This window comes from Photinus pyralis, unplaced genomic scaffold (genome assembly GCF_008802855.1).
Source record: "Photinus pyralis isolate 1611_PpyrPB1 unplaced genomic scaffold, Ppyr1.3 Ppyr1.4_unclustered_Scaffold2346, whole genome shotgun sequence".
NCBI classification, from domain to species: domain Eukaryota; kingdom Metazoa; phylum Arthropoda; class Insecta; order Coleoptera; family Lampyridae; genus Photinus; species Photinus pyralis.
In genome coordinates this window covers 24955-41021 of record NW_022171185.1, presented here as the reverse complement: position 1 = coordinate 41021, position 16067 = coordinate 24955, and the positions used below count along the sequence as shown (strand labels likewise).

The 16067-nt window shown below is 38.7% G+C and overlaps 1 protein-coding gene across 1 annotated transcript; it reads left to right on the top strand.

The window, feature by feature from the left end:
• Positions 1-920: 920 nt before the first annotated feature.
• On the top strand, positions 921-2154 carry LOC116181819. Its single transcript, XM_031502245.1, has 4 exons — positions 921-928; positions 1557-1704; positions 1760-1937; positions 1991-2154. Exons 1-4 carry the CDS (start codon positions 921-923, stop codon positions 2008-2010), a joined length of 354 nt encoding a protein of 117 aa, XP_031358105.1. The 3' UTR covers positions 2011-2154.
• Positions 2155-16067: the final 13913 nt, after the last annotated feature.

Sequence of the window (16067 nt, the reverse complement as noted above, 5' to 3'; positions counted from 1 at the left end):
CATCAAAATATGCAACTTTGCCAAATTAAACAACCTACCTATCGCTTAAAGTTTCCGAGATCCCCATGGTGGCCCTCGAATTTGAATCAACCTGTATATCAAACGAGGTCCTGAGTATGGCTATAGCATGCGTAAAACCAAATTTTGAACCTGGTGTTATATGTGCTTATATTCCAAGTGCCTATATATGAAATTTCGTTTAAATGCTTTCATAAATAAGAAAGTTGGCACTGCGCATACGCAAAACAAACAAATTTTGAAACTGGTGTCCGATTTGCTTTTATTCCAAGTGCCTATGTATCAAATATTTAAATAGCGTGCAATTCGGATCATAAATGGTCGAGATACGAAAAGGACACTGTGAATGTTGAATCGATAATCAACTGTTTGTATAGCGTATTATATGGCTAGAGCTGTATTGAATTTCATGCAATTCGGTTCATAACTTACGGAAATGTCAAAAGAGCCGTCTTTATTTTTTAGCCTACAGTGCTAATTCACGAACTCCGATCTACAAATTTGATAAAGAATCCACTTACAAATTTCATCGTAATCGGTCTATTTATTTTCCAGATATCGTTCAAACTGGCAGACGGACGGATTCGTAATTACATATGCTTTTGGCTATTTTGTGTATTAAGAAACGCTTATCATTTCTATAATAAGGTTTTAAATATATTGTATTTTTGACCCTTTATTAGTACCTTCTTTATCCTGGAATTCATAGTTCCATGAATATCTCTTGCGTATGAAAATGGACCTAGGAGCTTAGGAGCTAACTTAGTAGTATAAAACTTATGCATCTGACAAGACAAAATTTATTTTGTAAACAGGTTGACCTATTCTATTATATATTGAACATCACGGCGTCTAAGATTGTATCGTGAAGACACCTTCCTTGAAGCTTTTGATAACAACTGATGCAGAGGTATTTTTTAAATCGACCAGCAAGACGTTTTGTCACGGTTCGTATTTGTCGACAGCATTGAACTGTTAGACTCCATTGCGACACCTCAGGGTCTGAACGACTTATGCATCCTGCGGTTCGGTTTGCGTCTCTTTCGCTGTTCATCTTCTTCGTCTGTGTTGTCTTCTCCTCAGGTTTGTTATTCGTCTGTGGTGTTCTCTTTCAGTTTTTATCAGACAATGCATGCCTCCTCGGTGTGTTAATGAAGGTGGCGTAGGAAGACATCCGTTCCACTGGAGCTGAAGATGGCAAGGGTGTGTTATGTATAATAAAGATTTTATTTAGGCTTATCCAACTCAATTTAAATTTTGGTGTGTGAGTTAGCAGCGTTTGACGTTTTTCGATGCGCAGTTTACTTTGAAATAATCTACGAATCGCTTCCAAAATCTTAACGCTTATCTGTCTCAGGAGCAGTATATTAGTAAATCATCAACATGAGCCCGGAAAAAACACGGATTCACAAAATCAACTTTAAACGCCTTTCGGCATTTTCTAAAACGACACTATTGTTGTTTAGATGTACTGATTCACGGTATATATTTTTGTGCTCTCCAGCAGGACACTAGTCACACTAGTCACTACTACTTAGGCGGTTCCCTCTGTGTCTGTATTATTCTTTTTTTGTAGGTGGAGGTGCACCGTATGCCGATTCTGGAAGGAGAAGGTCCAGAGTTGGGGCTCCCTACGACGGGTGTGCCCATCTATGGATTCGGCTGCTGTGTTTGTGCCTTTTGCAGGTAAGTATTAGTGTTTCTATCATATAACTAGCACTATGTTAAGCTCTAACCACAGGTTGATAGTGTGTGCAACGTTGCAATATTCCGCAGAAAATTGATTGCTTGTATGCAGTCGATCATGGACACATATCACCTTAATGTTAAATATGTCTCGCTGAAGCTTGTATTTGGGACAAGTACTACGGCATGCCTTTTGCGAATTACTAATGCCATTCCGCCGCAGGCTCTTTCAGGTGAGTAGAAGTCCCATCTTATTAGATTAAAGTATTTATATATTTACTATTAGGTTTGAGATGTGCTACCTGAAGCGAAACACAAATAGGTTTGTGCGCTTGGATTAGAAGTTTTACCTACTTCATTCAGATTGTGTAGTAATCTTCGACAATTCCACTGGATTGTTTTCAGTTTGAATTTGTTTATAGATAAATGTATAAATGATTAGAAATTAGAATAGACAAATAAATGAAATACAGTTAAATGGAACTATGTATGTAAATATCGCATATCACAGCTATACGTAGTATTATAACATAAAATACCTAGTTATTGTTGGTACAAGTGAGAAAAGACACTATTTACTCTCGAGCTCTTCATCTATAGCGAGAGCCATTGCTCAAGAATGATAAATATATTTGTTTCTGATTGCAAAAATGTAAACGTCACATTTTTAATAAAAAATAAAGCTATTAAGAAACAATTAAAATAAAAACAAAATACCAATATCCCATTGTATCCTGTCGTGTGGTCATCACGTTTAGTTACGGCTAGAGATTAAGAGATGGTCGTGTTTAGACATGCCAAGCTCTTACGTCTAGTCCCATGTCTCTCAAATATTCGACGTGATCACATTCATATGCTGTCTTGTGTCTCCTTTCTCTAGCGCATATCGCTCGCCATCAACACATAGGAAATGTAAGTAGCTCTCTATTGCTCTGTATAGACGCACAAGGTTTGCTCTTTGTTTAGGACCAGTAGTAGCGGTCGAGCACATTAGGCTCTGTTATCTATTGTTAGTGGTGCTTCTGATGCATTATTTTTGATAGATTAACATGATCTTCCTTCCACTATTGTTATGTATTCGCTGGACAAAGGTTGTAGACTTGCTAATAACTTTTATTCTAACGATTGACAAACTTTGACCAATTTACAAAAATACAGAATACAGAATCAACAACTTATCTCTATGACATCAGCGCACCCTTATACAATTATTATAAATAACTTGAATACATATCATTTCCCCCCTTCACAAAAAAAATTATAAATCTAATCTTACAGGTGGTTTACTAATCCTACCTGAGCGATTGTAAATCCAGCTCATCAGGAGTTGATTGAGGTGCAACCAAGGTAACGCTACTTAGTGTAGTTTTTTCAAATTCTCCCTCAGAAGGAGTCATATTCTCAGTTGCTACATTTGGTGGTGACAATTGTGCTGAACTACTCAAAACGTTTCTATCAAAAGCCGTCTCAAGTGGCAGAAAAGGTGTAACTTTAGACTGTAACGTACTTGTGCGAATGTTATCCGCATGAAACATTTTTACATTGCCATTAACCAATACTAAATGTGTACAAAAACTTAAATTTTTTAAAATTTTACCTTTCTCCCATACTTGAGAATGTTTGTTTCTAACTAAAACACTTTCATTAACATTATACAGCTTACGTTCTAAATTAGAAATAGGCTTTGCACACTGATTACCCGGTCGTAATAAATCAAATCTTGTTCGTGGTTTTGACTTAAAAATTATTTGTGACGGCGATAATCCTGTTGATGTGCTTGGTGTATTTCTGTATTCAAATAAAAAATTTGCTAATTTACTCTGAACTAATGGTTTGGAAATCATCGACCTATCCTTAGAAAACAAACTCTTTTCTAGACTTTTTTTTACTGTCTGCACCCCCCTTTCAGCACAGCCATTGCTTTGCGGATGATACGGTGGAGATTTTAAACAGTTGATTCCATTTGCATGACAAAAAGATATAAACTCACTAGAAGTGAATGGAGGACCATTATCTGATACAAGTGATACTGGAAGTCCAAAAACACTGAACATTTCTTTTAACTTTAATATAGTTTCTTTTGCTGAAGTACCTTCATCCATCAGCTTTACTTCAATCCATTTAGATTTTGAATCTACCAAAATTAGAAAAGTATAACCAAATTTATAAAAGAAATCTATATGAACTCTTTGAAAATCATTAATCGATGGAGACCAGGAAACAAATGATGATTTGTTGCACTTCTGATTAATTTGACAACTCTCACATTTACTGATAAACTGTTCCAAATCCTCATTAATGCATGGCCACCAACAATATGATCTTAATAACATTTTAGACCTAACCACTCCAATATGTTCTTTATGGAATAAATTAATTGGTTTTTCTAATCCATTAATTCTATGACTGAGGACTGCGCCTACACCATAAGCACTAGCGTCACACGTTAAATATAAAGGATGAGAAGGATTATAATGCGTCAACACTTTATCCGATGTAATCAATTCTTTGCTTCGTTCAAAAGCTACATCACAGTTTTTATCCCAATTAAAATCGACATCTTTTTTACATAATTCATAAAGACATTTTAACACTGTGGACAACATAGGGCAAAATTTACCATAATAATTGATCAAACCTAAATATGCCTTAAGTTGTGTAACATTTTGAGGTACTGGACACTCCTTTATACATTTTACTTTATCCGGTAAAGGATGTATTCCAACTTCATCAATACGATGACCTAAAAAATCGACTTGCTTTTTAAATAACTGGCATTTTTTTTCATTTGCTTTTACATTATATTCTTGTAAACGACTTAAAACTTTTATAACATTTTCATAACAAGACTGTAAAGAATCACCAAACACAAGAATATCATCTAGGTAGTTTCTGCATGGCAAACCTGACAAAATAGTAGGCATGGCAGCAGAAAATATAGCCGGAGCAGAACTAATACCATATGTTAACCGTTTAAACCTAAAGAGTCCTTTATGCGTATTAATGGTAAGTAATGGACTCGACTGTGGATCTACTTCTAACTGTTGATAAGCTCCCTTTAGATCAATGATACTAAAATAACGGCTACCCCCTAACGAGGCAAAAATATCTTCAGGGGTTGGTAACCTACAATGATCACAATTTATTACACGATTTACAGTTTTCTTAAAGTCCACGCAAATTCTTATTTCCCCTTTTTCCTTTTTAGGGACAATAACAATGGGACTGGCCCACTGACTATACTTAACTTCTTCAAGTACACCGGATTCGACCATTTTTCATAACTCTTTTTCAACTTTTTTTTCTAACAAAATTGGTACATCGTACGCACGATGAAAAACTGGGATACTTCCTTCTTTAAGTTGAAAACTCGCTTGAAAACCTTTTATAATTGATCCTGGAGAATAATTAAAAACTACCTTAAACTTGTTTTTAACCGCAGCTATACACCGACCAACATCAATTGACTCTGACTTTTCATCACTGTTCAAGCAAAATAAATCATTAATTTTTGACGTAATACCCAAGAAATGATTTCTCCAATCAGGTAACAGTACATTCAGCCAATTACTGCCTAATAAAGGGGTAAAATAAGATTCTGACTCTACAATTACGAGTGCTAATAAACCTTGACCATTATTTGACTTAACAAGTACATCGACTATATTAACTTTTTGACGAGTAACTACTTTCAAACTAAAATTAACACTAAATAACTTTTTATGTGCTAACAATTGTTTAAAAAATGATATATGTGCTACTGACCTAGACGCTCCAGTGTCAATCTCAAAATTGACTATATTTCCCTCAACATTTATAGGTATCTTAAAAGCTTTTTGGTTATCACTCACCACACCAATATAACTTAGTTCAAATTCATCTTCTTCTACCTCCGATGCTGTGTCTTCTACCACGTTGATTTTTGACTTCTTGCATACCCTGCTAGTATGTCCTTTAGTTCTGCATGTAAAACAATCCCAATTCCGGGCTGGACATGTGTCAGGATTGTGCCAACGAGCACAACGGTAGCAACTTTTACTTGACTGCTGACTAAACTGACTACGACTATTCGACAAACTGCTTTGATTCGACTGACTTAACTTTCCTCCTTGCGACTGACTATTTTGACTTCTTGACTTGTTTGACATATACGGACCCTGTTTCTGAGACTGGCTTTTACTTAATTTGTTGACTGACTCATTTGATTGCTGATCACTCATCGTCTTCGCCTGCTGATCTGCTAATTCACACCCTATAGCTATCTTACAGGCATCTGTGAAACTTAAATCCTGCTTAGACAAAAGCCTTTTCTGGATATTATCATTAGAAAGACCACAAACCAAACGATCCCTTAATGCACTTTCTAAAAATGCTCCAAAATTGCATGTTGATGCAAGCTTCTTAATTTCCACGATGTAGTCAGAAACAAATTGACCTGGTTTCTGTACACACTTGTGGAAAATGAATCTTTCGCCAATCTCTGAAACTGCCGGATTGTAGTAGCCTTCGATAGACATTTTTAATTCTTCAAATGATAATTGACTAGGAGTCCTCGGTGAAACTAAGTTTCTTAATATGTTGTAGATTTCAGGACCTGCAAGGGTTATAAAAAGCGAAACTTTCATCTTGTCTTCGTTAACAACATTGACGGTAAACAAGTGTTCCATTCTATCCATGTACCCTTTAAACTCCTGTGCGTTTCCACCTTTAAATTGTTCTATGGATCCAATTAACGCCATGATTTAAATTATAAATAATTTGAATACATATCAACTATCAAGTAGCTAAAGTCATACATAAAAAATTATCTCTTAATCATAAGCTCATAACAGCTAACACGCATGATACTACAACTTAACATAGTATCATGGCTAACACGCGCTATTACAAATACACTCCATAGATAATACTTGGAAATCACACACTTACATTATATTGAGATAGGACACTATCCATAATAATAGAGACCAGACATTGTCATTCCCAACACGTACAACTTGAATAAACCCATTCATTATAACTTACGATGTGTACCCTATTTTCAGTGTTCAGAATAAAACTGTTTTTAGGTTAAGGTAGAAATATGTGAGAAAGAAGTTGCTTTTTGTATTATAGGCAAGGTCACTATCCGACCAGTCCCTAATATGGCGCGGATGCGTCGGGGAAATTCGGGTGAAAACCTTCAGTCTACCTTTTTGGAAATTATTTTTGTAGGGGATGGCAATTTTAGTTGGTAGGTATATCTTGACTAAACGCAGTTCCATCTTAGAAATTAATGCTTCGATTTTGAGGGCGTAATTATTAATTAATGATAATTTTAGACAAACAAAAATTACTGAGATTTGGAAAGTAGTTTAAAAACTGATTATCTGCTGCTGTTTAGGTAGACATGCCGTTCGTTTCAAAGACTGATGCATTCGTGATGATAAGCTTTAACAGTTTGGGATTCATAGGAGCGTTTTATGATGCCATTATACACACTTGGTCAGTTCTACCGTACTTTATAGACAATTTTATCGCACAACAGGTTCATAGACAGTTTTAATGTGTCTCGGTACAGACCGCCAATACTATAATAGTCGGTAGCGTACAAATTTGCATTATGTTGCCTACGGTCAATCGTTGAATCGCTTTCAGCAACTGCTCTGATTCATCGAAACCTACTTGCTAGTCCGTCTAGTATGAGCTTTAAGACTGAATAATGCGTGACTCATAAAGGCGAGATGCAAATGACACACAGGATAAACATAAAAATAGAACATAAAGCAAGGCGGTGCAACTACACAACCACAACCGTCACTTCGTAGTCAAAATAATTTGCATATAGATATTATTTCTGCACTCATTTGCATATTATAATAAAAAAAAGGTCAATAAATTAGGAAAGTATAATTTATTTAAGCAAATTTTATTTCACATATCTATACCATTACTTTTCTTCCTCATTTTGGTCGGCATATCGGTTACTAAAGCCCTGCACGGATTTATTGCAATACTTTTAGTTCGCTTCGTAAAATCGCTTATTTATTTCGTCGGCGATTACAGAACTTCAATTTTATAGCACTTTTACTACTTTTTCTAATACGCGACGTTAGTTAAATCGATATCATCTAATAGATGATTTACAGAGGCCATGCAGGGATTACAACGGAATATTAACCTTTCCAAACGTAGGTACGAAACTGCGCGCTTAATAAGACTACGTAGATAATTGTGCCAATGGATATTATTTAGGAAAACGGTCGCTACTCTGGTTTATTGCAATAAATGGCGACACGAGACCATAAATTAGATTTATTTTATCCAATACTATTATTACTACTGACAATTAACATTCTCTATTTGTAAAATTTGCAACGAAATACACTATATTAGCATTAGCATTTAATGAACGGTATTTTTTTTTAACTTTAAGTAATATTTTTAAGGTTTGTGTTTAGGCACAGATTGCATTTACTACGTAGCCTAGATTCAGAGTTCAGACATTCCAAACCTTCAGGCTGGTTTTTACTTTAGAGTTTCGTCGACTAGCCATCAGTATTTGAAAAATGCTAACAAAGAATTACCGGCCCGCTAAAGGAGCTATTCACACGCGGATATGTACGGCGGATTTGTATGACGGACAGATCCGCGTTGAGTCCATAATTTTTCAGTAGAAGTGAGGCACCTTGTCTCCCTCGATCCCTTAAAAGAATTTAATTGGTTGGCGCTAAAAGATTGGGCGTGGTCAGCGGCAGTCAGCGGACCGCAGCGGCTAAGTTTGTCACGCAGCAAATCCGCTGTACGGTTGTGCTAATAACCACCTTTTTGTCAGCAGCTGTGTGCAATTTACTCGGCGGGAATTTCTGATGCTTACTTATGATTTGTCGCTGTTGTCCGCTGACTGTCGCTGACCGCGCCCATTGTATGTTTTGCACGTCGCTGGCCAATCGCACGTACGTCTTGTCTATTGCCATAGTTGTACCTTTTTTAAAATTATATTTTTGTTTTTTTCAATTAGGTAAATAATTATGCAATAAATTATTATTATTGTTATTATTGACCGTTTCGCTGCCTCAATACAACGCCCATATTAAATGCGAGTACACATCTGAACACCAACGCGCATGAGGCAAGCCGATGCCGCACGAGCCGCGCCGAACAGCCTCATTCGGTGCGGTGTGATGCCTCAACCCGATCCAAATCTTGTGGCTCGCTGCGCACATGCCATAGATGGTATGGCGCAATGCCTCGGTGTTGCTCACATGTCGTTTCATCATTACGGAAAATTAGGATAAGAAATGTGTGCTAGGGGCCAATATTCGAAACGCGTGCTCTCAGTCGACAAAAGGTTTGACCCGTGACGGCCAAAACAATATTTTAGCGCCAACCAATCAAATTCGTTTATTTAGAGCCCAATATGTGGTACGTTCTGCCTAAATACCTCCCGGACTGGGGCATGATCTTGGGATATTCCCCGGTTACGTCACTGTTCTGGGTATTCCCAAGGTCGTGGCCGTGGGATTCCCCAGGTCATTCTCCCGGAATGTCTCAACGTTATGGATCTGTGTGGAACTTGGGCTTTGGTCCAAGGCCATGGTCTTCGATGCTGGGTCAAGGTCATCACCTTGGGTGTTGAACTTTGTCTCAAAATCGAGGCCTTCTGAGGTGAGTGCGTACAAAGTAAAACCGAAGCGTGTCATATGCCAATAAGGTACGTGATGACTGATTAGAGAAAGGGTTTTCCCAAGCTTCCAGAAAACTGGCGAATAGGACGATCGGACAACGGATTGATGATAAATGCGATATTCTTTGAATATACTGCTAATCCATTATTTTCATTATACAGGGTGGTGACTTGCGTAACGCATCATAGGGATTTCAATGTAAAATTCATATCATGCGATTATTGGCTCCCCAAATTATTTTACAGCAAAGATGTATTAAAGCTTTATGTAGAAAAAAATTTTTTACGCTAATCAACCGTATTAGTTTTCAATCTTTTTCATATAAAGACGGAAAATTGGAAAAATAAAACCCGCATCTTTTTTAATAATCTGCGATGCCATATGGAATTTTCTAAAACAAAAAGATATCCAGTTAGCAATTAGAAGCACTTCGAAATGGATTTTATGATCGACTTGATTACTGTCTTGCAGTTAATGGTGACTTATTCGAACATTTATTGTAAATTGTTATATTAGAAAACCGTTTTTAGTAATTTGGTCTTTCTTTATGTTGAATTCGTTGTTCTAAATATATCTTTTGATAGAATTTGATTTGTTTTATAGCAGACATTCCATGGCATCACAGATTATTGAAAAAGATGGCGGTTTTATTTTTCCAATTTTCCGTCTTTATTCTGCAAAAAATTGAAATCTAATACGGTTGATTGACGTAAAAAATTTTTTTCTACAAAAAACCTTAATAAATTTTTGCTCCAAAATAATTTGGGGAGCCAATAATCGCATGTTATGAATTTTACATTGAAATCCCTATGATGCGTTACGCAAGTCACCACCCTGTATACTGTTCTTGTTTTGGTTCTTAGGTATAGATGGACATAAGTATTCTGATCCTAATAACATGTGGCGGATAGGACGCCCACCGGCCCACACGTACACACCTGAATGAACGTAAAGTGACTCGTGTTGCGGTGTGGGTAGTGACGATTATGAGTGGCTTGTAGGAGTTAAAACCCAGACTGGTAGTCACGAAGGCGTCGCGTTGTAAAACCTCCCAAGTCACGGTGTTAGGGACAGTGCCGAGAACTGCGTGACATTGGTGTACAGCGTCGATGACGGTGCCGTTCGGATACGGGGCGACCTTCGAGTGATCGCTCCTTTCCTTCAGGAAGAGGCTGGCAGTCAAGCCCTGGACAAGCGGGTCTGTCCAGGTGAGACCGCATTTCCCCACTACTCGTGGGAATAATAAGGACAATTTCAACCCAAACAAACCTTTTCCAGCCTCCTTGTCAGAGGAGACAAATAAGCCGGGGTCTTAAAGGGACTCCTCGAAAGACAGGATAGCTCTGATGCACCGTGGGCCACCAAGAATAGTACTGGTACTGGCGCACAGAAGTCGATTGCCAGGAAGCTCGATTAAAAAATCTCTGGTTAAGCGAGTCATCTGCCAAAGCCTAAGGCCGTGACTGTGAACCACTGGCTGAGGAGAGCAACCCGACGTCAGGGACCAAGTAGCCCAGTTCGAAAGGCAGCGCTCCAGGTTCTGGTTTAGGGCAGCCGGAGAAGCCCAGAGGTTCTGGGGCACCCAAAGGTGTGGATTCATCACGAACCTATGGGCGAGTCGCTGAGGCTGGGCTCAAGGTGACCATTGTTCCGGTGTGACGTGTTCATCACTCAGTCTAAGTGTATCATGGCTGCATTGAAGCTGCAATTGTTGACGAGTTGGAGGGTGAGGGAGGCTTCCGCCGCCTGGAATCCGTAGGGCGTCATTGTAGACGAATGCGAGGACTCGTGGACCTTGGACTTAGTTGGAGAGAACCGTCCCTTTAATTAGGCCCTGGGATGGCGCGTTGGGATGACAGTTCAGAGGCACGTCCATAGGCTAGCTAAGGTGATGGGTCTATACAGGCGCCCGGATGAGTAAAATTCTGGTTTCAGGACAGAGCATATGGAGGACGTTCTTCCATAGGGAGAGTCTGGGCATCCTATCGAGCGCTCTAGAGCCAGAACTTCCAGGCGTACGCGGGGGGCTCGCACGTTACGAATCGAGTGCTCCAGTTGCACCAGGAAAGGGGGAGAGCTTAACCCCTCGCTATTGACACATATATAAATTGTATAAACTTTATCGACCGGTATTATAAAGCATACTTAACTATATTGCCAGGTTAACAATGTTGTTAAGGCATGCGGTTGAATGTTTTTGCAAAGATGTTATTCTTTGAAAAAACCTCCAATCACATGGGTTATGGGTTATAATACCGGCCGTATGTATTTCATAGGTAACACCAATATACTATACGTACTTATGTATACAGTGACCTTATACGAGACAGTAGCGACAATAAAGTGTCTAATTAGCTTCCTAGCATGTGCTAGGTAGCTATTGCGATAGCCGTTTTTTGAACATTTCAAAATTTCATCAAATGTCGACGTTTTAGACCATTTAAGCAACTTTTAAAGAATACCGGGTGTCAAATTCTTGACAGAATAGCTTCCTAGCTGAAACCAAAAATTGCCAACATATGTACGCACTTACAGACGGGAAAAATTTATTCTTTAAAAGTTACTTAAAATGGTCTAAAACGTCGACATTTGATGAAATTTTGAAATGTTCAAAAAACGGCTATCGCAATAGCTACCTAGCACAGGCTAGGAAGCTAATGTTCCACAAATAAGAAAATTGCATTTCTGCGCATGCGCAACACGATTTTTGCGCATGAATTTTGTTTGCTTTTATTAAAGGGACTTACCATAGAAATTTCGTTTAAATTGCTTCAGAAACAAGATCGTTGCGTTTTGCACATATGCAAGTTGCAACACAATTTTTTGACTTTGACAATTTTTTTCTCCGTTTTTTGATAATATAACCCGGCCCAATTTTTTGTACACAGGAAAATAAAGTCTTCCAAATAATAGAATAAAAATTTTAGGTTGCTATTTGAAAAAAAAAGTTCGATGCCGTTACGGCGCTCCAAAATTTCTTTTCAAAAATCCGGCCCGTTATTTTTCTGTTCGGTATGCCTAAAACAAAATTTCAACAAAATCCGTCGAGCCGTTTTCTCAGAAAATTGCCAACAAACGTACGTACGTACGTACATACAGACGGAAAAAAATTTTATTCTTTCAAAGTTGCTTAAAATGGTCTAAAACGTCGACATTTGATGAAATTTTGAAATGTTCAAAAAACGGCTATCGCAATAGCTACGTAGCACATGCTAGGATGCTAAAAATTTTTTTCCGTCTGTATGTATGTACGTACGTACGTACGTTTGTTGGCAATTTTCTGAGAAAACGGCTCGACGGATTTTGTTGAAATTTTGTATATATGTTTTAGGCATACCGAACAGAAAAATAACGGGCCGGATTTTTGAAAAAAAATTTTGGAGCGCCGTAACGGCATCGAACTTTTTTTTTTCAAATAGCAACCTAAAATTTTTATTTTATTATTTGGAAGACCTTATTTTCCTGTGTACAACCTACAAAAAATTGGGCCGGGTTATATTATTAAAAAACGGAGAAAAAAATTGTCAAAGTCAAAAAATTGTGTTTCATCAAATGTTGACGTTTTAGATCATTTTAAGCAACTTTTAAAGAATAAATTTTTCCCGTCTGTAAGTGCGTACATATGTTGGCACCTGGTTTTTGATTGGTTGTCGAGTTTGGCAGCCATGTTGCAAGTTTCTGCTACATGCCTGTAATATACGTCATACGTGTATTGTGTGTTGCCTACTTCCAATTTGAATTTCTGATGCAAGATGACGGCTCGGTAGAGCTTTCAGCTCCTACTGTCGCCACTGTCTCGTATAAAAGTCACTGTATTTAGGTAATTTAGGTATACAGTGACTTTATAGAGAAAGTGGCGACAATAGTCTGTAATTTTTGATTGGTTGTTACTTGGTGAGATCGGCGGCCATGTTGCATCGAGTATATATAATATTGTATTGTAGCGTATGCAACACATGGAAATTGCGTTTTGTGTGTTGCCTACTTGTAATATGAATTTTCGATGCAACATGATGACTGGGCTCCTACTGTTTATTATTATTATAAGTCTCGCCAGGAAAGAATGCCGGTCACATTACACCTGATGCGTCTATAATCGTATGGTTTACTCATCGACATATAATAAATGGACTGCGCGTGTCAATGATAACCGCGGATACTGCAGGTGAGAGAGAAGGGAAAACTAAGAGGGCAAGCTGAATCTGTTGAGAGAACCAATGAGATGCGTAATTGTAAGAGACAGCTTGCCCTCTTAGTTTTCCCTTCTCTCTCACCTGCAGTATCCGTGCTTAGCATTGGCACACGCAGTCCATTTATTATATGTCGAGGGGTTTACTATGAAAAACATACGATGGTAGACCGGTATCAAGTGTTCTGTGACTGGCATTCTTTCCTGGCGAGACTAATATTTATTATTTAGGTAGTATCAAAGATAATTTGATAGTATACTTAAAAGCACCAATATAAACATGTTCAATAAAATTATGCTTATGGATTTATTCGTAAAAGGCCGCTGCAAAAAATGTAAAGCGTGAGGAGCCGTTTACACACACATACAGTATCGGTGACTACATTTCGGTCCATTTCGTGAGCGGTTTTTGTGTATGTTGCGACCGTAACCGGACATTACTCAAACAAAAACAGAACTAAGTGTGTGAAGGTGTTGCTCTTTGTCATCATAGTGGGAATGCACACCACAGTTACATTTTGCGTGCGGCAACGCGTCGCGGAGTTGCAGGCAGCACTTGTGAGAATCGGCCTCTTTTTTGCAGCGACATCTAATATATAAATCCATCAGCGTATTTGTACTGAACATGTTTATTCTGCTGCCCAATAGAGGGCGCTCTTAAATTTACCTAAACGGTATTTTATTCTCGACATATAGATGGCCTGCGCGTGCCAATGCTGATGTATTTATATATCTATGAATGCTAAGCGCGGATACATGACATGAGAGAGAAGGGAAAACTCGTTTCTCTTGGTCCCAATTAAATTAAATTGAATGAAGCAATAAGATGCCAGATGCGTAATGGTAATGGGAGTTTGCATCTTAGTTTTCCCTTCTCAATCCCGCTTGCAGTCCATCGCTATATGGCGGTGTACCCACGAAATGCAAAATGTTAGCAATCTGTGCTATTGACCTTGACGGGGGATAAAGCTTACTAAAGATTAGTCAAGATGTCGAGGAGCTTCTGGTTTCGGTCGTGTAGCGGTTCTTGGCTCCTAACAAGGGGTCAGAACCGTTGCCACTACCAGGGAAAGGGAGAACCTATATACTACATTATTTGATAGACGAGGTAAAGGTAACCTTGTTGCAGAGCAATTTGCATCACAGTAGAAGAGCGACCTGTTTAATAGGCAGTCAACTTGCAGTAAAGCAGACAGGCGCATACCTGATACAAGAACCTTTTATTATAAGAGACAGTCCACTGTACCCTAGGACTTGCATTTATGTCGATAGATGAATTGAGTATGTATGCTGATTACTGTTTCAGGGAACAACCAGAGTCGCCATTCAAAGAATCCAGCCGCCATGGAATTGGACAAAGAATCTTTTTTAAATTAAAAAAATTTAAATAAAAATTAATAATAAAAATGTGTTTTGTTATATCTTGCACGTTCAGCCCATTTAAGTGTGCGGGAGCAGACGGGATAATCCCAGCTCTTCTGCGGAAGGGTCTGGAACTGCTGCTCTTGCATTCGTTGTAGCTCTTTAGAGCCTCCTTGGCTTTGGGCTATACTCCTGAAAGCTGGAGAAAGGTAAAAGTATAACTCGCCGAGAAAGATTGCTGGTCACTGGTCACAGCACACCTTGTGTCAATTTACAATCTATGTTTTTTTAAGATGCGAGCGACTTCCGGAATAGGATCGTGCCAATGTTGAACGAAAAGACTTTTCAGTCAACATTGGCACGATCCTATCCCGGAAGTTGCTCACATCTTTAGAAAAACGCAGATTGTAGACCAGGATCAGGTCTTCTGTGACCGGCAATCTTTCCTGGCGAGAGGTTTAAAAGTTATATACCTATTTAAGCCCGGTTGTGCCAAAAATAATCACAGGCCCATAAGCCTATCATCGTTTCTTCTACAAATAGTAAAGAAGCTGGTGGATGTATACATAAGGAATGAGATACTAGTCCTTAAACCACTACACCCATTCCAGCATGCTTGCAGGGCTCTTCACAGCCTCGTGTGCAGGTTGGAGGGGGTAGCCCTGGGAGCATTTCTAGATATTGAAGCTGCATTCAACAACATTTGATTCCATTGGCGAGGCTTTGGTATTGATGAGTCATTACATCCTCAATCAGGGCAACAGAGATCAGCTCCTCAGTCACCCGATGATGTTCGCAGAGTGGAGTGTTGTCTCCACTGGTGTGGCGGCTAGTGCTCTACGGTCTTCTCCACACTCTTAATGAATATGGAGCGTGCACAGGCATACGCGGATAGATTGTCATAACTGGAAAATTCACTGTATAGATAGGACTCTTGGACAGGTGGTGCAGAATAGCCATGGCGTTTCCGTTAACCCAGACAAGACATAGGTTGTTCCACTGACGAAAAGAAGAAGGCGGGTCTGGATGGGCCCACTCTTCGAGGATGCCAACTGAGTCTCACCAGGTAAGTGAAATACTTGAGAAACATCATGCTAAATAGACTTTGCCTGTCTGAGGGTCACTGGAGCAATGAAAACCATGCT